This window comes from Camellia sinensis, chromosome 14 (genome assembly GCF_055761805.1).
Source record: "Camellia sinensis isolate YWXY chromosome 14, ASM5576180v1, whole genome shotgun sequence".
In the NCBI taxonomy this organism is placed as follows: domain Eukaryota; kingdom Viridiplantae; phylum Streptophyta; class Magnoliopsida; order Ericales; family Theaceae; genus Camellia; species Camellia sinensis.
The window spans coordinates 89,447,725-89,470,708 of NC_138974.1; the positions used below are offsets into that span (position 1 = coordinate 89,447,725).

General features: G+C 39.7%; 3 protein-coding genes across 3 annotated transcripts; 1 reads left to right on the forward strand and 2 right to left on the reverse strand.

The window, feature by feature from the left end:
* Nucleotides 1-999: 999 nt before the first annotated feature.
* On the reverse strand, nucleotides 1,000-4,997 carry LOC114278763 (uncharacterized). Its single transcript, XM_028220894.2, has 5 exons — nucleotides 4,837-4,997; nucleotides 2,019-2,206; nucleotides 1,833-1,906; nucleotides 1,585-1,703; nucleotides 1,000-1,075 (listed from the first exon to the last, which is right to left on the reverse strand). The coding sequence occupies exons 1-5, from the start codon at nucleotides 4,995-4,997 to the stop codon at nucleotides 1,000-1,002; spliced, it is 618 nt and encodes a 205-aa protein (XP_028076695.2).
* A 1,381-nt stretch (nucleotides 4,998-6,378) lies between these two features.
* On the forward strand, nucleotides 6,379-8,842 carry LOC145807158 (uncharacterized). The gene is made up of 4 exons (XM_082905097.1): nucleotides 6,379-6,628; nucleotides 6,758-6,992; nucleotides 7,110-8,046; nucleotides 8,381-8,842. The coding sequence occupies exons 1-4, from the start codon at nucleotides 6,379-6,381 to the stop codon at nucleotides 8,840-8,842; spliced, it is 1,884 nt and encodes a 627-aa protein (XP_082761223.1).
* A 6,426-nt stretch (nucleotides 8,843-15,268) lies between these two features.
* On the reverse strand, nucleotides 15,269-20,608 carry LOC114278768 (NAD(P)-linked oxidoreductase superfamily protein). Its single transcript, XM_028220904.2, is given in 10 exon segments — nucleotides 15,269-15,719; nucleotides 15,829-15,948; nucleotides 16,379-16,490; nucleotides 16,842-16,921; nucleotides 17,017-17,105; nucleotides 17,183-17,247; nucleotides 18,204-18,320; nucleotides 18,559-18,643; nucleotides 20,334-20,418; nucleotides 20,420-20,608. Coding segments are annotated over 10 exon segments (981 nt in total). The 5' UTR covers nucleotides 20,462-20,608; the 3' UTR covers nucleotides 15,269-15,533.
* Nucleotides 20,609-22,984: the final 2,376 nt, after the last annotated feature.

Sequence of the window (22,984 nt, forward strand, 5' to 3'; positions counted from 1 at the left end):
TTTTGAATTACTCGGATAAATTATGAGACTCGTTCATTTAACCTCTTTACATTGAGGTTACTCATTGGGCTTCCAGTTCACTCTATTTATATATATGTATGTAGGTGAGCATCAAGAAGTCCAGCATTAGAGCGTGCTTTGGAGTCAGCCTTTTGTGAAGCCACCCGTGTTATGCCTCAGGATCGAGGCCTTAGTTTTTTTTTTCTTTTTTTTTTATTTTTTATTTTGAGCCGAGCTTGAGAAGCTTTGGTTTTGTACAATTTGTTGTGTTATATATATATTTTGATCTTGGGTTTGTATGTACAAGATGAATGTTTGTATATATTATTGTATGATGTGAGATATAACATGTATGTTTTGTCATTTGCATGTATGCATAGCTCAATGGACAAGTTTTTATATTCTGCTTTTGCTTGTGGCCCCGTATATTGTATTATAAATTCTGTTAATTCTGTCTTTGAGGCCGGGTAATCTGGGATTACTAGCCGATTACGATCCTAAACCTATAAAGGTGGGTTTGGGTCGTGACATTTTCATTGCCATTCATATACAAAAATATGTGCATCCAACTATTATTTTTCTCAACGTAGCTCAAGTGGTTGTACTTTAGATTTCTAGAGGGAGGTTTAGAGTTCGTGCTTATGGAGAAGCTTTGACTGCTAGGTTGTGCTAACCTATCAACATCCTAACTAGTGCAAAAAAATAAGAATAATTAATTGTTGCTTTTCTCTCTTTCTTCTTTCCATTGTTTTACAATGATAAACCGGTTGACTTCTAATACTTTTCCATATGTATTTAATGGCAACAGAGTATCAAGTTTCATGTATCTGGGAAATATTTAACCAAGGCAACTGGCTAAGATTTCCCCCCTCCCCGTTTAACTAATTGAACTAGCAACCTATAAAGTGAATGGTCAAAATGAATCTAGAAGTAGGCCACCTAGAACATTGAAAAGAAAAACAAAAGCATGCTTGATCAAAATACAAGTATGTGTAAAAATTACTGGTGACCATGTAAACTCCATCTCTGGTGAAATCCATCCATGTCTTCAATTCCATTGGCCAGAATTAAGTGCCTACAATTTTGAAAAAACATAATCACCATAATCAATTAATTCCACAACCAATCTCAAAGGCTTCTATAGTTATTTTTTAAAAAAAAATTAAATAAAAAGAAAAAGGAATATGCCAAAGATAAACAGGCAAAGTCTCTTGCATTTGTTGGTTTTAGAGCCAAATCTTTAAAAAAGCTAGTCCTAGAACCAGGGAAAGGAAGATTGTGAACATGAACTAAAATTCTTCTATTTTTGTTTTTGTTTTCTTTCTTTTGTTCACTCTTTCTTTCTTTTTTTCTTTTCAATTTTTATTTTTTTATTTTTTTATAGAGTAGCATGGTGGGTAGATTTTATGTCCATTGTAAGAACAACAAAATGCAAAACAGACTAAAGGGAGGAAAAAACAGTTTGCAACACGTAGCATATGTTGGAATAGCATTATATTGCCACCTTTAAAAACTTTCACAATTCGAAAACACTTCATACGACATGATTATATCATTTCATGCTTGCTTATGAATACTAAATACCTATCCAATGATGTAACTTCTGATTGCAGTTGAGTTGCTCTTTCATTTGCTTCATCTAAAGGCATAGATGACCCCAATTTGCGCTCACTATCTTGAAGTTGTTCCCTCAGTTCCTTATCCTAAAGTCAGTCAAAAATTTTGAGTTAGACAGATGATAAAATGCAATAGAATGAAGAGAGCTCCATTTACAATATATTTACATCGCAACCAACAAGGAAAGTAGAAAATAAAATCAATTATTATCTCACCATTTTCTCTGCACACTGCCAATATAGAGCAATCTCATCCTGACAAAATGGCTTAATATCATTGATTTGCAAGCGTATAACACAGCCAAAAGAGACAACAGAAAAATAATTTTTAAAGAACTGCAAAACTTAATGCACGAGAGAACAAGAACAGAAGGAAAAGTGAAGGAAAAAGGCAGAACTTACACAAAAATAGGTTCCTCAATATCCCATCACACAAATCAACACCTTCGAGTACATGAGAGGCAATTTTTGGTGGAATGAGTGGTGATGGGGGCCCCATCATAAGATCATCGCCGATCAAAATAGTTTCCTCCATCATTGGTTGTGAATCAACTAAAATCCATGAAAGGGAAAAACTCGTAAGTATAATTCTTTCCAAGTTTTAAAGCTTTGTTGCATCAAGTAACCCACAAGATACTCACTAGAGCTCCAAAATGCAAAGGTATGATGTGAGGCCTAGGATCTAAAAGCATTGACATGTAAGCTTTAAGGCACAAGCTTAAGCCACATGTCCATGAAATAATTTGATTTTAACTGATGGTAGAAAAATGGGGGAAAATAATATACTAGGACCTTTTGATTCCAAATTTGTACCAACAATTAATATTGATTGATGGGAAACCACAGGTTCAAGAAGATTTTAAAAAATTTAAGCATTAAGCAACATACATGTCAAAGCTTATTTATTGATTTGAGGAGCAATAAATCAATATATATATGTGTGTGTGTGTGTGTGTGTGTACTCAACCTTCGGTCCTCTAAGAGGGCCAACTTTATTCTTTTCTTCATATAATACACAACACACATAACAATAATAAAGGAACTTAAAATGTTGAATTTAGTATCCCATGTCCACTCCACACTTTGATAGGTGATTTGGAAGGGAATACATTATCAAAGCATTAGCAACAAGAGCTTCTCCACAATTCCCATGTCCTTAGAATATTTCTTTCTCATATACGCTAAGACATCCATCAAAATTTCTAATAATTTTCTAAGACATCCATCCAAATTTGTAATTATATCAACCAAGTTTGATCATCCTATTATGTATCACTTCTATAGCTATGTACCATTTAAACAATCACAATAGTTGCTAGCTTCCAAAAAACCCAACGCAAGTAAATAAAAAAGCATTGTCTCTAGAAAAGAGTTGTTTGTATTCACTACTATAAAATGTTCTGAATATAATAGAGCTTCAAAGTTCAAACCAAGGGTTTCAAATAAGGGTGTTTATTTAGTTAGCATTTTTTGAAATAGTCTCTTTTGGTTATTGACAACTGAGAGCAAACAAAAATCAATGCAAATTTCAATAAAGAAGATCAAAGTACGAAAATTCAAAATTCAAATACATGTAATAGAAAGGCATGTATGTATGTAAGTAGGTTTCACATTCCATCCATGATTGCTTTGTGTTGCTCTGATTGTGCACCCCCAATATTGAATTCAATGCTCGATCAAAGTTGTACAATTACAGGTTTAAACAACAAAATGTGAAGACTAGCGAATCTATCACCACGAATGATATATGTATATATATATATAGAGAGAGAGAGAGAGCGGGATATGATTACAAAAATAGGTGAGTAAGAGAGGGCTGAAGCAAAAATTGAGGAATGTAGCGAAAAAGAAGAGTCTGCCTGAATATATTGTTTAGCTGCAGGGTTACAATATCTTAACCATAGTATGAATAAATGGCACATATGATAATAGATAAGTTGCCAAACGAGGTACTCCCAATGGCCGAATATGAATTCTTTGTCTTTTGGGTCTTCATCACACAAGACAAATTACACTGACCTAATAGAGGTCTTTGTAATTTTATTAAAGTTTGGAGAAGGTTAGTATAATTTATTCAATTTTTTTTTTCTTTTCATTTTTTAACTTTGTCTCCGAAATATTATGTTGGCAAAGAAGTTATTTCTTTTTGGACCATTTTAACCACAATAATAATAATAATAATAATAACAATTGTCAAATAGTGCACATCATCCCTTTTGTAAATAAGTTGGATAAACAAGAAAAAAAAAAAAAAAAAAAAAGTGAGAAAAAAAACTGACTTCAACGGAAAGATTTATCCTAAATTAGTTGGTCTAGTGGGCTAGATATCAAGTTATCAAAAATAATAATTGATGGGCATGACCCAAAGGGAGCTGTCTTGGGTTACCCAAACAATCACTCTCCTAAAGCTCGTCAAAACAAGCCCAACACTAAGTCCAGTAAAGAACTCACAATGGTCAGGCCTAGGTACTAGCTAGCCATGTGTTAGGCAGGGAGTTGGCACGTGGCAGACAAAGATTTTGGGGAGTTATTTTGTCCACACGTGAAGTATTAAATGAGACTGTCAAAACATTAAATACAACAAACAACCATGGTCGAGGCAAGCAAACGGCAGGCTTTCGGCCAATGAGACAACATGAATGGACAAGGAAATGATTAATGAACAATATAAGGAAGCCTCTAGTTTACGTGGTTGGTAAGAAGAAATCTCTCTCTCTCTCTCTCTCTAGACTGTTATTCAATACCACCTAATTTAATCGTCGGAGGGTTCACGGGAAGGAACCACCCTATTTCAGAACCTTCCCATTGGACTCGTTACAGGTGTGTCTAGGAAGACGGAGTAGAGACGACTCGTGGAGCGCCTGGATCAGTCCTACTCAGTCTTACCATGACCAAACTGCATTATCAGTTGACGCCGTCTGTGGAAATTCTTCGGTCGATAGTTGTGTTCATTATCGTCGGAGGCATTTCCCCCATCACCCACTTTTACGTCGAAGTGAATGGTTACGACGAGATTTATGGATTCGCAACACGATACTGGCAACCCTCGAGCTGAGTCATCCAACCCAAACAATCCACCTTCATATTTTACAGAACTCGCCAACAACATCAACCGTTTGGCTGAGCAAAACTAGACCTTGATCAATGCTTTGCTCCAGCGTGATCTCCCTATTCCTCCCCCTCCGCTGCCACAAGACATTCCTCCAAACCAGGAACATACCCTAAACTACCACCCATAACAACCGTGTGCTTCTCAAGGACCTCTTGTCCCACATTTCGCCCCACAAGCTCACTTGTCGAACTTGGAGGGCTTACACCCCCCTCCTCAGGGCTCGCAACTTCATCAGGACGAACCTCAACCCTTTTATAACTGCCATCCATCACACCACACTCCTGTCCATGAAGGTGAGGCTAGTAGTGTTCAACCCTCATTTTCTTCCTGAGGAGACAATGTTTGCATTTGGGACGCGGAGCTGCGAGCCGTGAAGCTCTAACTTTAGAGGGTCATACAGAACATACAGAACAAACCTGCCACGACCGCCAACTCCCCCTTTGTCGTTTCTATCAAGGATAAACCTCTACCCCTAAGTTTAAAATGCCGTCGATCGACACCTTTAATGGCACAACTGATCCGGTCGACCACTTGGAAGCTTACAGGATACTCATGATCCTCCATGCTTTCCCTAATGAAATCATGCATCGCGCTTTCCCTGTGACACACAAGGGGTCGGCACGACTGTGGTTTAGTCAACTCAAGCCAGACTTTGCCATTACTTTCCATCAGCTAAGCGACTCCTTCCTGAGCTATTTCATGGGCACTTAGTGTCAACGACGTCTGGCGACGCAGCTACTGATTTCGACAAACAGAAAGGGAGACTTAAGTAGCTTTGTCACTCGCTTTAATTCGAAAACTTTGCAGGTCAAGGAGAATAATGACAAGGTCATTTTAACAGCCTTTATGGCCGGGCTATGCCCATCAGATTTCCTCTTCTCCCTCTTTAGAAACCCTCCAATAACCATGGCTATCCTCCTTGCTAAAGGCCAGAAATACATGAATGTTGAGGACTCTTTGGTAGCCCACCAAGATTCTACGCCTAAACCTTCACAACCCAAACAAAAATGAAAAGAACCCGATAAACACTCCCAATACACCCACCGACCTACCCAATATATTGACCGGCCCCCATGCTCCGACCGATTGGCTCCTTCCCACCCATCCGATCATTTCAAGCAGTATACCCCTCTTAACTCACCCATAGAGTAGGTCCTTAACCAAATCCAACAAGACTACAATTTAAAATGGCCCCAACTTTCCAAGTCTCCCTCCATCCATCGGAATCAGTAGATATATTTTCGCTTTCATCGCGACCACGACCATGAGACCGAGGAGTGCATCAATCTTAAGGATCAGGTTAAAAACCTGATCCGTCAGGGACGTTTGGCTTGGTTCATCACAACTCGACCCCACCAAAGAGCAAGGGCTGATCCTCCGAGGTAGAATGACAGACATATTCTGCCAAGGCAAGCCAATCAACCACGACAGAATGATGATAGAGCCCAACAACAACCTCGATCTGTAGGCTGACCCGCTCTCCTAGTGAAAGAAATTAGGGTCATTACGAGCGCCCTAGCATGCGGCGGACCATTGTGGTCGGCACAGCGAGTCGAGCTCCGCAGGATCAAGTAGGGGTCAGACAAAGAAATGACAACGATTGACCGATATCTGAAGTAACCCAAACAGTGGTCGAAGCTGATCACTTTCATGGATGCAGATTGTGTGGGAATTCAGTATCCCCACGACGACCCTCTAGTCATTTTCTCTCTCCTCTCCAACTACAAAGTCAGACGTGTGCTCGTCAACAATGGTAGCTCATCGGACATCATCTTCCTTAACGCGTTCAAGCAGCACAAAATTTGCGAGGAAAAGTTATCACCTCTTCAAACCCCTTTAGTCGGTTTGACAAGAAATCAGGTAACCTCCATAGGATCAGTCGATCTTCTAATCACTATTGGTGAATTCCCAAGGAAAACCACGAAGATCCTCACTTTCCTGGTGGTCGACTGCCCCTCCGCTTACAATGTCATACTTGGACGTACAACCCTTAATGCTTTCTAAGCTGTGACGTCCACTTACCATCTAGTCGTAAAATTTCTGACCGATCATGGGGTCAACATCGTAAGGGGTGAGCAGACCGTAGCTAGAGAATGTTACGTCGCTTCATTAAGAGATGTGAAGATGAAGGAGGCTATGATCATTAAAGGCCTTTACGCCAGAGACGAAGAGGAACTAATCTGGGGGAAACTAGTGGAAGAGTTAGTGGAAGTATCCATTAATTTTACCGATCCAACAAAAATGGCTAAGATTGGCAGCCAACTGTCCTCTCAAGCCAAGGCCGACCTTACAACTCTCCTAACCGAGCATAATGATGTCTTTTTTTGAACTCATTTGGACATGCCAGATATCGATCCTTTTTTTATTACTCATCACCTCAGCATTAAGCCCCAGTTTCGACCATTTCGTAAAAATCAGCGCATTTTCCATCCAGAACGTAATAATCTCATCACTGCAGAAGTAGACAAGCAATTAAAGGCCCAATTCATAAAAAATATGGACTATCTCAAGTGGTTATCCAACGTGGTCTTGGTTTGCAAAAGTAATAGCAAATGGATACTTTGTGTCGACTACTCCGACCTCAACCGAGCTTGCCCCAAAAATAGTTATCCACTACTCATGATAAGTCTATTGGTCAATGTAACAGTAGGTCACCAAATGCTTAGTTTCATGGATGCATTTTCAGGCTATAACCAGATCTTAATGCATGAAGTTGATCAGAAGCACACATCTTTCATTACTGACAGGGGGACTTATCATTACCGTGTGATGCCATTCGGTCTGAAGAATGCGATGGCCACTTACCAACGACTGGTTAACGCCATTTTCAAAAACCAGATAGGTAGGAATATAGAGGTTTGTGTTGATGACATACTTGTCAAAAGCAAACTCTCTTCAGATCACTTAACAGACCTACAGGAAACCTTCCAGGCTTTGCGCAAGTACAAAATGAAGCTAAATCCAGAGAAGTGTGCCTTCGGCATCGGGTCTGATAAGTTTTTGGGGCTCATGGTCAGCCACAGGGGCATTGAGGCCAATCCAGAAAAGATCAAGGCCTTAATAGAAATGCAGTCTCCCAGAACCGTAAAAGAGGTTCAGCGGCTCACTGGCAGAGTAGCTGCCCTCAATCGCTTCATTTCAAGGGCAACCGACAAGTGTCTTCCATTCTTCAAGTTGCTTATGAAGGCTTTCGACTACAACACCGAGTCCGAGGAGGCATTCCAACAACTGAAACAGTGCATGGCCAACCCTCCTCTCATCTCTCAAGCAATTCTACGGGAGACCCTCTTTCTCTACTTAGTTGTTTCCAATACTGCGGTCAGTGCTACCCTAATCAGAGAGGAAGACTTAGTCCAATGCCCGATTTACTACATCAATCGAGCACTTCAGGGGCAGAACATAACTGTTCCTTATTGAAGAAGATGACTCTAGCTTTGGTCATCGCCTCCATATGCCTCCGACCCTATTTTCAAGCCCATTCCATCGTGGTCCTCACTGACTAACCTTTGAAAAAAGTTATGCAACAACCAGAGTCGTCAGGAAGGCTCATGCAGTGGTCTGTTGAATTAATGAGATCTCTTATCAACCTGAACATCTTTTAAAGGCCAAATCATTGCAGACTTTATCCTAGAGTTCACCAATCTCACCCCAGACGTACTTCCTCTACCGGCACACGTCATTCTCGAGGTGGTTGATCCCCACTCCCTGTACTCTTAGCGTTGACAGCTCATACAGAAAAGAAGGTAGTGGAGCTGGCTTAATCCTCACCACCCTAGAGGGTGAGTACTTCAAGTGTGCCATTCGATTCCTCTTTGACGCGAGTAATAACGAGGCTGCGTATGAGGCCCTAATAGCAAGTCTTCGATTGGCAAAACACATTGGGGTAAACCATCTCCAAGTGTCTAGTGATTCCCGATTGGTTGTCGGGTATATAACTGGGGAGTTCAACGCAAAGGAGGAAATAATGCGATCATACAAGGACATCGCTCTTTCCCTCACCCACCTCTTCAACAGTTTCCACATCAAGCATATTCCCAGATTAGAGAACTCCCAAGTAGACGAAATGGCCCAATTAGCCTTGGCAGACCAGTCAGATCTCAGTCACAAAGTCTGAATCGAATACCTGACCCACCCAGCAGTTTCACCAGATCAACAAGAGGTCTACTTGCTCTAAAACGAGCCTATTCCATGGGCCCAAGACATTATCCCGTTCTTAGAGCAGGGAGTGTTACCAAAAAATAAGCCAGAAGCCGACAAAGTCAGGGCTCGATCGTCTGATTATGTTATCATTGACAGCATCTTGTACAAACGAGGATTCTCACGACCATACCTCCGGTGTCTAAATGCTAATCAAGCTATATGTGACGAGAGAAATACATGAAGTAGTTTGTGGAACTCATTCAGGGGGACGATCTTTGGCTCATAAAATTCTCTGCATGGGCTACTTCTGGCCCACACTCAGTTAAGACACAAGTGATTTTGTGCTCAAATGTGACAAATGCTAATGCTTTGCCAACATCCCTCATGCCCCTCCAACATAACTAATCACACTCAGTAGTCCTTATCCTTTCGCCAAGTGGGGCATCGACTTAATCGGTCCCTTGTCCATTAGCAAAGGCCAAGTCAAATTCGCTATGGTTGCCGTTGACTACTTCACTAAATGGGTAGAAACAAAGCCTTTTGCTAAGATCACTGAACAGAATACCACAGAGTTCATCTGGCAATCAATAGTCTGCCAATTCGGGATCCCTCAAGCCATTGTGTTAGATAATGGCAAACAGTTTGACAACGCCAAATTCAGGAAATTATGCAAGGAGCTCAACATCAGGACATGTTTTTCCTCTCTAGGCCATCCCCAAGCTAATGGGCAAGTCAAAGTCATCAACCAGTCTCTGTTAAAGATTATCAAGACCAAGTTGGAGTCCACTAAGGGACTTTGGGCGAAGGAGCTACCAAATGTACTCTGGACCTATCGGAGACAGCAAGAACTCCCACTAGGGAGACACCTTTCTGCCTAACATACGAGGCTAAGGCGGTTATCCCGTGGAGATCGGTCTGCCGACCCCCCAGGTAGTGCACCCAAACTCAGAACTAAACGAAGAACTACAACGGGTCGAGCTGGACCTAATTGAAGAACTACAAGAGTTAGCCGCTGTTAGACTAGCCTTATATCAACAGAGGATGAGGAAACATTATAATAGTAAAGTCAATCCCAGAGAGTTCGTTATAGGAAATCAAGCTCTTCGAGCGACGACTTTGGCTACCAAAAACCCGGCCGAAGATAAGCTAGCCGCTAAATAGAAGGGGCCTTACATTGTTAAATCTAGGCCACACCTAGGCACTTACCACTTATAAGATTTAGAAGGCAGAGACCTCCTCCACCCATGGAATGCTAAGCATTTGAAGCGGTATTTTTAGTAAAATGGAGTCCCATTTTCTCCCATGACGTTTTATTTTGCTACCTTGGTCAACTCAGACTACTTGTTAAATTTTTGTCTTTTCAATACAATGTATAAGCTCATCATGGCAAGATTTCATATTAATGAAAAAGACATTCAACCTCTGTTATTTGTATTGCATATGTCATGAATGTTCATCTAAATTCAATCAAGTCTTAGCTAGACTGAGCATAAAGATCTCAGCCAGACTAAGCATGAAGACCTCAGCCAACCTGAGTTCAATCAAGCCTCAGCTAGACTAAGCATGAAGACCTCAGCCAACCTGAGTTCAATCAAGCCTCGACCAGACTGAGCATGAAGACCTCGGCAAGACTGAGTTCAATTACGCCTCAGCCAGATTGAGCATGAAGCCCTCAACCAGCTTGAGTTCAATCAAGCCTCAGTAATACTAAGCATGAAGACCTCAGCCAACCTCAGTTCAATCAAGTTTCAGCCAGACTGAGCATGAAGACCTCAGCCAGACTGAGCCTCAGCCAAATTAAGCATGAAGACCTCTGCCAAACTGCGTTCAATTAAGCCTCAGCCTGAAGTCCTCAACCAGCCTGAGTTCGATACAACCTCCTCTAGACTGAGTTCAACACGTGGTACTAGTTGATTGACTTCACAAATTAAACCCCTGCTTTTGGCACGAGTCCAGTTTTTATGCAGTTACTTGATTTATTGATTCACTTTTAAGTTTTACTTGGGGCCTTGGTTCATTTTGCTTACAAGTTTGAGCCCTTGCATTCTACACGTTCCATTTGTTAAAATCCATTTCATCTTTCATTTCACGTAATTCTTTCTTTATACCTCATTTTTCAATGGGCACACAATAAACAAATTGTTATAACTTAACAATTTCCAAAACCAATTCTTGTATTATACACGAATTCATTACAAAATGTGTAAGTCTTTACATGGAAAATTTAAAAACAAAAACAACACATCCAAAGGTTCAGCTTTCCTCTTCCTCGTTGGATAGGAGGTCTCATTCTTCAACCCCCTCATCCAGAGGCGTGCTGGCAATGTCATCCTCTCTTGGCTTCACAGAGCTAAAGTCAATGTCTGGGAAGGTCATTTGTGCTCTTTGCTTAAACCTCACCTAGTTGACATCCCAATACTTGCTCAGTAAGTGTTTGTAATAGTTGGACTATCGGAAGTTCTGGATTATCTCCGCTTTTGTTTGTCCCTCCACCAGATCAACTGCACTCGCGCCCGATGGCCCAACCTCCGCCCCCACCAGGCCAGGCTAGAGACCACAATAGCGTTTATTGCTATTTGGAATTCAGTAGATTGCTTGAATTGCTCCACTATTGAGGCATAAAAGCCGGGATAAGTCACTCTTTCTGACGCTATCACCCTAGCCAGCTCTGTTGCCTTCCTCTTCTCCTCTTCCAGAGCCTTCGCCTCTGCGCTAAGTGCCCTCTCTAACTCAGCAACTTGCGCGTCAGCCTCTTCCTTCTCCTTTAGAGGTGACTCACATAGCTCTTCGTTATAGATCAGAGCCTCCTTTAGCCTTTCATTAGCCAGGTTGCAGGCCTACTGGGAATCTAACACTTTCTGTCACCCACTCGCCATCTCAGACTCCAGCGACTCCACCATTTGGCGAGCGCCCTCCAGCTCACGCTTCGCCTCGTCTAACTGAGCTTTCACATCCACCAGTTCAGCCATTATTTCTGATTAGTTCATTTTCGCTCGATCGGCAACATGTCCCTGCACCAAGGCTAGCATTTCCATCCTTTTTAAACGTCGTTCATTCACCAGCCCTTTGGCACAGGCACTTCGCGCCACCTTTTGCCACTTGACACTCTTCATTCTGGCCACTTCAAGCTCAGCGTGCGCCTTCAATAACTGGGCCTTTAGTGGCTCAGTCTCCATCTTCGCCATCACTTTTTTGCCCAGTAGAGCGGCTGCCAAGGTCAGCGACTCCGTTTGGGCCGAGCATAATGCCCTCATAAGGTTGGCCTCCCCAAATCGAGACACGTCCCTGACAACCGCATCATCTCTAATGCTCAACTGGCGTTCAGTAGCGGCTCTGGTGTCACGAAAGATGCTGGCTGGCTGGCTGGCTCACTTCAAGTAGTGAGCGCCCAACTACTGCACTTAGATGGCAAGCAACGGTGCTCACTACACCGAAAGCGGAGCTCTCCTCCACTCTACTTGTACTCACTGGGGGTTGGGCGCTCTTTCTCCACCCACTACTTTATCACTTGTTTCCTTCACCGCAGGCAGGCCAATCATTTGCTCCTCTGCTTTCTCCTCCTTCACCTTAGCCAGGTCCATAAACTCTGCGATGGGGGGGTCGGCTTCGCTTTCCTCAACGATCATTGTTGGCCTTGCCTGCACTATCTCCACCTTCCATGTTCGATCATCCCTTGGCACAAGTTTGGCCCTCTTTCCCTTCCTTCCCTCCTTCCCCCCTGGCCACACTTCTCTTTTTCTTCTTCGCTTGCTCTATCCAAGCTCTACTTCTCTCCTTGATCGGATCAATCGGTGCCTTCACCGGCACAATAGTTTCTAAGTCCCACTCTCCCAACACTTTGGGTCATTGGCGGGCGACCATGTGCACATATGGCTTGGGAGCTAGGCCCAGCTCTTGTTCCTTTAGATTCTTTGCCGCAACAAGCGCTCGACAGTCATCAGCCTCTTGGGCCGCTTTCCTTGCCTTAACCTCCTCTGAGGTGGGGTCCTCCTTGCCAGTTTAGGGCCTAAACCGGTGGTGAAGAGGGCAGAGGGCTTAACTAGATCATTCTACTTGAGCCTCTCTTCCTCTCACCATTGCTTCACTTCCATCACTTTTCTCTTCTTCGCTATGCTTAACTTCAGCTCTACTGACCTGGTGGGGATTTTCTACATCGTTCTCGCCCTTCTCCTACCATTTTTTGAAACAAAAAACCACTTCGTCCTCCACCCCTTAACGGAGGAAGGGAGCCCAGCCACCAATCCTCTGCTTGGCACCACTTGCAGGGATACCCAGGTCTCCTGTTGGCTCGACGCCTTGTAGCACGAGAAGAACTTGTCGACTGTCATGTGTCGCCCTCCGGTTGCCTATGGCCAAGAGATCGCGTTGGCCATTAGTATCTTCCATGCGTTCAGCACCAACTTCCTCGACGCCACCTCCAGCCAGTTCAGCAATTCCACAACCAGTTGGGGAAGCAGTAACCTCAACCATCCAAACAATGCCTTTTCGTAGAGGGTGAATTCCATAGATCTGGAATCCGACGCCCTTTCCCCCACCATTGGAGCCCTTAACTCCACATTCTTGATGATCTGATACTTGCTTCGGATTCTCTCCAGGTCCTCTATCATCAACGTCGACTTGTCCGCCTTCGTATGCCAGTGGTCAGGGGCTACTTGACTAATCGGTTGTGCGGTCGAGATCATTGTCGATGGTATCAGGCGAGGAGGCCTTCCGGTGCCTTTCTCTACCATCTTCTCCACCTTGTATTTCTTCACCAAAGCAATCCCATCATTATCTCCTAGTGCGTCAGTTCTTAGGACGGGAGTTTTCTCTCGGGCCATCTCTCTCAAGTTTCTAGTGATTGCTTCAGTTGCGGGAGTCAAGATCTTCGAAATGTGGAAGATAGGAGAATCCCACGATACGAAAGAGCTCAAATCTGGAATGCGTTGATTTTTTGCAACCAGATATGTGAAACGCACAAATGCAAAAGCCCACGGTTTCCCTGTATTCTAAGGATCAAAATTCAAAATCGCCAGTTTGAAAATTTGCCCAAAATAGGAAGGGAAAACGAACAACACACGAATTAATACATTAGCCCTTTCGTATTCACGCGCCATTGCAAATTAATACCCCTTGCCTTTCCGAATTCAAGCACTATCACCACTTTTTGTCCTCGGAATCATTTGAAATTGACATCAATGGCCTTAATTGATCCACGTGGACAGACGGAGTTGTTCCATTGTCTGCCTTCCGTCATGTCGCCACGTGTCTTCTTGCTCCTCGAGCCCCTCGCCCACCGACACATTTAACCCTTCGCTCCCTGGTCGGCGTCGTCACTCGGTCGGTCTTCTTGACAGTCAGCCACCTCACCAGTTGGACACCCTCGGTCAGTCACTTTGACGGTCAGCCACCTCGCTGGTCAAACACTGTCAGTCGGCCATCTCACCCGTCGCCCACTCCACTAGTTGAATGTCTTTGCTCGACCGTTTTGCCTGGTCGATCGCGCCCCTTGTCCTATGACTTGGAGGACTATTTCCACCTTTATTATTCCCTTCGCTGGACTAAAGCTGCACTTGAGATTGGGGGACTATTGATGGACACAACACAAAGAGGGTTGTCTTGGGTTACCCAAGCAGTCACTCACCTGAAGCCTGTCAAGACAGGCCTAACAGTGAGCCCAGTAAAGAACTCACAATGGTCAGACCCAGGTACCAACTAGCCATGTGTTAGGCAAGGAGTTGGCTATGTGGCAGACAAAGATTTTGGGGAGTTATTGAGCCTAGCGATGCATTAAATGAGACTGTCAAAACATTAAATGCAATAAGACCTCTTGCTCTGAGACGTGGGAAAACCACCATGGCTGACAACAAGCAAACGACAGGCTTTCGGCCAACGGGACAGTATGAGTGGACAAGAAAATGACTAATGAACAATATAAGGAAACCTCTAGTTTATGTGGTTGGTAAGAAGAAATCTCTCTCTCTAGACTGTTATTCGATACCACTTAACTTAATTGTCAAAGGGTCCACGAGAAGGAACTACCCCATTTCAGAACCTTGCCATTGGACTCGTGGCGGGTGTGTCTGGGAAAACGACGACCCGTGGAGCGCTTGGATCAGTTCGACCCAATCCGACCCTAACCAAACTACATTGTCAATAATAATAATAATAACTTCATTAAAAAATCAGTTGATCACTCATACTCGCCTATCTGAAAGATTATGAAGTCATCATTGTCAAAAATAAAAATTAATTATTTGTTGTAACTATTGATATTTATGTGTTTTGAAATAAAAGAGTAAGGAAATTCTATTCATATAAAAAAATTTATAAGAATAATGTGACAATATTATTATTATAAATAAATGTATCTTCAATAGTGTTTTGTTCTAGAGTAAATAGTCCATAATGAATCACATCATTATATAATAATTTTTTTATTTATATAGCGTTACTCAAAAGAATATTGTAGGTTTGGTACTCTGAACATACAAAAATATCATATGTTTGAACAATGAGTTTAAACTCGGGGTTTTAGGTTACAGTAAAATAAATCGCACAACAGGCCCATGATATGTATGGAATTTCACAATTAACATGATGATTTACAAAATTTGTATACTAATACAACATTATCTTCACATTTGCAATTAAGACGGCATGGCCGTGCAAGCGAGAGGTCGGCCTCACGCACGTCTGTATTCATCCCCACAGTCCCCAATTATTCTCAGCAGATCTTTCCCTTTCTTCTGCACTTCTTGGATGCTGCTTACATCGTCTTCATCAAGAACAAGCGAAAACACAGCACTCGAGTCTTTGATATGTTCCGACAAGCCAAGCCTGACACCTACCATTGATCCTGCCACTGCTGGCTGCAATTCAATTCCCACAAAATCATGAATCAAAATTAGGTAAAAAACTGAATATTCAAGACTCAAAAAGGTCAACCAGCGTTCGATTTAGGAGGGGAAATGAATTTACCTGGTCTAGAACATATTTCACAGCAACTGCTGGAATTGAAACCCCGTGTTTCGAAGCTACTTTTTTAAGGGTTTGAAGCAAAGTTTGGAAGAGACTCCATCCTCCCCAAGCATCAACCATCTACCAACCACAGTCAATTTTACAAAATGTATCACTAGTCACTACAAATAAGAAAAATCACGCTTTCTATGACTCTTTCCTTGCTTATTAAAAGCACCGTGCTTGAAATTTTCATCTAGAAATGCCTCATTAAATAATAAATCAAATAAAATCCAAGATGCTGCAAATTATTCAAGCATGCTGTGATTCGCTGCAACTTAAGCCTCTCTTTTTCTTGACAGGAAATGCTTTAACCATACACCCTCTTTTTTTTTTCTTTTTTTCTTTTTTTTTCCTTGTATATAAATCCTTGTAGAACCATATTCTTAAAATTGACTTCCTGATTTTCTCATGCACAAGTCCCATAAAATTCCTTTATTTACAAAATAAAATAATTTCCTGCTCATCAATCTGGCATCATAAATTCATTATTGTGTATGGGAATACATACCCTTTTGTACTTCTGAAGGGATGGAGTGTTTAATGGAGGACCAGCAAAAGGAATAGTTAAGTTTGTGTCAAGGAACTTCTCTGATAACAATCCTCCCATTACTGTTCCATACCTGCATATTTAGATGGGAAATAACATAATTGTCTTGAAATCAATTCAACTCAACATAGATTAAACAAAAAAAATGCGTTGTCTACAAGAAACTGCAAAATGGAACCCCCAATTTGAACATAAAATTGGCAACTCTAAAATCTTACACACACACATATTTAACTGGTGGAATAATCCAATGTATCTATAACGTAAATGTACAAGTTGCCCATTTATAAGATCTAGAAAATTAAAAAGCCAGAGTGGATTTTAATTTCAAGAGAAGCAACGATATAGAATATTTGTAGCACTGGCAGTCCCGACAACAATGGCTTACACACACACACACACACACAGAGAGAGAGAGAGAGACGTTATGAGTTTTACTCCAGTAAGCTGACACAGCTCTGCCATTTTCTGTTGAGGGCGCATGTCAACAAGAGAATGTTGCACCTGAAGAAACCCAAAAAAACCAATTCCTCAGCAATTGAGTACATTATATACTGAATCCAACAAATATTTATGACAAATAAATGTTGTTTAGTTACCTGATTACTAACAACTGGAATATCATTCTCCAGGATTATTTGCAACCTCTCCGTGTCGAAGTTAGTTAACGCAACAGTCTTGATCTTACCTGCATGCCAACCACTGAAGTAAACCAGTCTAATCGGCTTTTACGTGATGATTAAAAGGAAATTGAATAAAATCAACCTTCTTCTTTGAGATCCGTAAGGTGTTTTAGTGCATCAAGATAGCCACGATTAGAGTAATCCCACCTGTTCCAAGTAGAAACTATTGAAGTCAGCATGGAAAAATGAATTTTTGTCTGCAACCAAAGCATGTAGCTTAAGGCCCTTTTGACTTGAGCTGGATACTTTTTTCAACTCTTTAGAAATTAAAGGGAACTAATTGAACTCTTTGAATCAAGTAAAATCTAATCAAGAATTGAAGTGGACTGAAAAAAATTGAAAATTATTCCATGTGATATCAAGGCTTCATTTGGTATAAAAGCTAAGTTTATTGGGAAAATGGTACCAAAAATTACTCTCAACTTTAGTGCACACAATTTGTCATTTATTAAATTGTTGACTACTATCTCTTCTAAAAGCTTAAAATATTAAAGAGAGGGACAGCTTTGTTATTTACATTATATTCACAACATGCCCCCTCATGTATGGTTGGGCTTTCCATCATTAGCGGGCCAAACACATGCAAGTATTTTAATTATTGAGTAGGCCGTGAGGTTCAAACACAAGATCTATCGCTTGCTCTAATATTATATTAAATTGTTGAGTACCAACTCATCCAAAAGTTTAAGCTATTAGAGAGGCAACTTTGTTGTTTATATTATAATCTCAACATCATTTATATTAAATAAATTCAAAACCAAAAGATGACAAATAACAACTTCCCTTCTACATTGTATGAAGCAGACATAATTGACCCGATAGTAAAGCATCATCATTATCACACTAGAAAAAACTCAGCCAACAACATTGATACAATCATTTTTCTTTTTTTCTTTTTTTGCCCTTTTCCCTCCTGAATTTGTCTTTCATAGCAAATAGAGATTCCAGTCAGCGACTATATATGGTTAAAAAATCCAATCACAGCTTGAACCTTATCTGCGCTAGCCACTGGGGTTTGAGCATATATGTACTAACATATCGCTCTGAACAATTATTGTAGCTAGTAGCTATAATAATCAAAAGAGCAAGAAGAAACTCAATACCAATGGAACTGAAGCATGTCCAAGGATGGCACGTCCATTCTCTTCCGTGATATGTCGATGTTTTGACGGACATAACTACTTGTCATCTTAACTGGTGGTGGAACCCATTTGGTAAGACTGCAGCACAAAATATCAAGGACAAGATATGACAAACAATTTGGAGAGTCCAACAGAGCTATTATTTCTCATTATATACTCCGCATTATGCATGTTATAATGAGCGACTTTATTTTGTTTCATAATCACATAAGCCAAGATGCAGATAAAACTGGGACTTTGTAATGGACCCATTCAAAACCACAGAGAGCCAAAGAAATACATTTTTAACATCAAATTAAGCATGTTTATAACTCACCCTCTGACAGTCTCCAAGAACTCTGGTGGACGCTCTCGACGGACTCGATTAATGAAGATGCCATAAAGATCTTCTGCAGGTCCATCTGCAAAATCAACGTAGTTAACAGAAAGCTCACTAAAGATTAGCCATAGGCTCTTTTGTACAATATCATTCAATAAAATGATTAAATAAATAATCATTTATTTATCAAGATTGATCTTGTGGTAAAGATTCAAAAGTTGTTGGAAGACCAAACTGAGATATAGTTCCTTATTCAAGAACAATATGGACTAGAAGTTAGCTGGGAATCCATCAAAATAACTCAGCTAAACAGAATTCAGCCATAACCATGTTCATCTGTGAAATTAATTAAGCAATCAAACCTGTCTAGCAAAATTGATTATATGTCAAACAAATTTATCGTATGGGGTATCTTACATATATCAGCCATATCAAAAATAGTGAGCCCAGAATCAGCATATTGAAGCATAGCATTGACTGCACTATCTTGTTCAATTCTGCCCCACCCACCACTAGTCTGCCACATTCCATTAACAACCCGGCAAATATCCAGTGAATCTGTGCCATTCTTAACTACAACCCGCCATTTATCTGCAGTTACTACACATTGGAATGGTCTCAAACGCAGCTTTCTTATCTCAGTGCCTCTCTTGGAGTTTATTTTGATTGAATTGAAGGTAAATTTGCTGAAGGAGTGGTTTAAGAACTCTGCCATTAATATGGAGAGAGAGAGGGGGGGAGGGGGGGGGGGGGGAGAGAGAGAGAGAGAGTAGTAGAAGGTAGTTGGTAGTTATGTTTTATCCTGTCTGCTTTCATATATCAGCTCTCTACCATATGTTTTGTTCAAGTTAGGATTTTTGCCTAGGTGTCCTACAATTTTGGAAATTTTGTACATTTTCTTTTCATCTACTTAAATTTCTTTCTTTTTTACACTTTCCCATCTTGTTTTGATTCTTTGCATCCATGTCCCTACTCTTGAAGCTATCAATCAGTTACCTCAAAAGTCACAGCTTGAAAATTACCCTCAACACTATCTAGTTCATGCCCAAATTTGTAAAGCTGATTTTACAATTACCATAACATATCAACCAAAACTATTACCAAATGAAAAGTGCTATTAACTACGAAACAATTAACATCAAGAAAATACAATGTGTGTAAACAATAAGAAAAACATTCAGAAAAGTATATACAGTAAGTCTGGTTACCATCCAGATTTGGATCAAGATTGGAGTGTATGATGGAGAAAGTGTATATTGGATTTGAATCACACAGGTGTTTCTGGATAATTTCTGAGTAAATTTTTCTGGATTTGTAGTATTACTCAAGCGGGAAGCATTTGTGTGTGCAAGGTGCATACTATATGTACTTGCATTTATATAAGTTATCTCACAAAATCATGTAAATTTTCACAAATATATATAAATTGTGATTTCTTAAATTTTTATGAAATAAGTACGTATACGCAATTATGATTTCTTAAATGTATAGGCAAAATTCCCAGTATAATCCACATTTCACCGATTTTAAATTTACACCAACCACCTCATTTTCCATTAATTTGTGGGGGGGAAAATTTAGATAGTATTTTGTATTTTGTAAATGCAAAGAAGCTTATATGCAACTGGTACAGAGACACGTGTCCACTAAAAAGGGTATGCTTAAGTGACAGCCCATTCCTGAAAAAAACATCACAGTCCACTTAAAAACAACAAATTAAAAACAAAATGTGATTTAGAAACAGAGAGAGAGAGAGAGAGAGAGAGAGTTACAGTGGTCGGCCATGTCGAAGGTGGAGAGGCCGGAATCGGCATACCGGAGCATGGCCTCGACGGCGTCGTCTCTGTCGATTCTGCCCCAACCCCCACTCGTCTGCCACATCCCGTTCAGAACTCGGCATATATCGAGCGAATCGTTCCCGTTCTTCACCGTGACACGCCGGTTCTCGCCGACCGCCACCGAGCACCGGACCGGTCTAGGCCCGAGTCTCCGCCACTGGGGACCGGTCCGAGTCTTAGGTTTGGTACTGTGTCTGACTCTGATGGTGATGAGATTGGTGAAGCCATAGTGTAGTGTCGATGCCATAAATCTATGGTTCCAATCGAAGATGCAGTGAGATGAGGGACCGTTAACAAGTAGAGAGCAAGCAGATAAGGTTAAGCTGCGATGCTTTGTTATGACTGCCTGCTTCGTTTATATAATTTCCGTAAAAATAAAATTGAATAAATTACACATTTCACCCATTATTTTTATTTGAGTTACACTTTGATCCTTCACATTTTTATTACAATAATTGAAGTCTCCAAACTTGGAGTGGTTATTAGGTAGTCTTGACTATGGTCACGTAGTGTTTTAAGATATTATAATTGGTGAAGAATGTATAATTTATGATTTTATGTTAGATGATTAAAAATATGAAGAGATATGATAATTAGTAAAGAAATATTTTGAATAATTTTTCCTCAACTTGAGGCCATGGCTAGTGATAAATATTTTTAGAGCTTAAGATAAATATTAGGCCCATAAAACCAAGTTAGTTTGAGATTTGGAAGTTTTTAATTTTGAAATTGAATTTGTGATGAATAATTATAATTCTAATCTCACTTGGCTTAACATTTTTTTTTTTCTCATAGATATCGTTAGTTTGTTAGTATAATTATATTATAATTGGAAAGTTCGCCACTGCTCCATCAACTCAGATCCCAGACTTTCTACTTATCATACCTTAAGGTGTGACTATTAGACTATTATGTCACACCCCAATGTCTTCATTTGGCTTAAACTAACTCATCCATTTATAAAATATTAATATAAATTATATTAGCATAATAAATTAAAAAACATACTAAAAGATAATACATATATATATATATATATGCTTTATACTCAAATGTTTTTTAAAAGACTAATTTAAACAAAACGGCTAAATTTTATTTTAATATTAAATTTCATTAATAAATTAAATTCAAATAATTATTGAGAAAGTTCGATTAATTTCCATAACCAAAATGAATAAAATAGTCAATAGATATTGGGTTAAGTGCACATATTTGAAATTTAGGTTAAGTTTGGCTAACTTAAAAAAGTGCACTTATTTCATCTTTTTATCTTTTTTGGGTCACATCAATCAACATCTCCTCTCTATTTTTTCTACACATAATACAAAAAAAGTCAAAAAGTGCACTTATTTAATCTCCCCAAACTTGGCCTTAAAAAATCGTCATGTTTAAAATAATAAAATTAGGTCTAAGGTCAAAAACCCAAGTGAAATAACACATGTTTTTACTATGTAGTGTAAGACTAGGTCGATTCGAACCCGTTCTATGCCCACCCTACTAGATTTCAACTCGAGTTTTATTGCAACCCCATTGTTACCCTATCATTTAAAATTTAGGATAAAATACAAATATATCCCATAATATTTATTTAAAATACGGATTATTTTTTATAATTTAAAAAATTACAAATACCTTTTTATCAGAAATTTAATAGAAAAAATAAAATTTCTGACTATTCTCTTATGCAATAATAAAATTACCTAAATTATTAATTAAAATATATTTGACATTATTAAAAATTATTAATTGACTTAATAATTTATTAATAAAAAATATCATTTGTTATACAATTATATACTTTGAGAGGTGAGGTGTAATTTTCAAAACTATAAAGAATAATTTATATTTTAAGTAAATTTTAAAGGTATATTTGTAATTACCCTAAAATTTTGGTAAAAATTGAAACATGAAAAGTCAATGTGAAATTTGAGTGAAAGCTAGAAGGTAAAAACTGTGAAAAAAAAATTTCCCCCTTATATGTATGATTCTACACTATTTGCAGAGAAAAAATTGCCAGATTTGCGTTTTAAAATTTTTCCAAATTGAAAATTTCCTTGCAAATTTTCAGTACCAATGCTGCAAATGAGGCTTTCTGAAAGTTTACTTTTAAACCAGATTTAAGCCCGAATCGAAGCATATTAAAATTCTATTGATGTTTTTTAACTCATCAAGACTGAGCGTTACAGAAATCAGAAGCGTTCTTACTCGTGGAATATTGGTTAGAAGTATACCCAACACTTCTAACATGCTTGCTTGACTAGGTTTAATTTAATCTTACATAAAGATACAAATCCCCTTACAAATAAACTCGAGATAGGTATACTCATTGGAAAATGTTATAGGTCTCAAATTTTCTATCAAATAAATGACCAAATGTCTCACATGAGTGTAGGGTCCACAAAATTGCGGACCTCAGACATTTAGTCAGTTGTTTAGTAGAGAATTTGATATTCTTAACATTATCCATATCCACTTGCAAATCACGCATATTAGTTAAATCCAAGTATTTTTTATGCCTGGTACGAAGTGAACATAAGAATATTGTAGTAATTTGCGAATGAAGTGAAATGTATGTTAGCAATTTT

Coding starts and splice junctions, on each gene's coding strand:
- LOC145807158 (XM_082905097.1), top strand. CDS start 6,379: ATGGATGCAGATTGTGTGGGAATTCAGTATCCCCACGACGACCCTCTA. Junction 6,993..7,109: donor GCTAAGATTGGCAGCCAACT/GTCCTCTCAAGC, acceptor TCATCACCTCAG/CATTAAGCCCCAGTTTCGAC. Junction 8,047..8,380: donor TAGTTGTTTCCAATACTGCG/GTCAGTGCTACC, acceptor ATCTCACCCCAG/ACGTACTTCCTCTACCGGCA.
- LOC114278763 (XM_028220894.2), bottom strand. CDS start 4,997: ATGGATGGCAGTTATAAAAGGGTTGAGGTTCGTCCTGATGAAGTTGCG. Junction 2,207..4,836: donor GTTATGGGTGGTAGTTTAGG/GTATGTTCCTGG, acceptor AAACTTGGAAAG/AATTATACTTACGAGTTTTT. Junction 1,907..2,018: donor ATTGAGGAACCTATTTTTGT/GTAAGTTCTGCC, acceptor GCTGTGTTATAC/GCTTGCAAATCAATGATATT.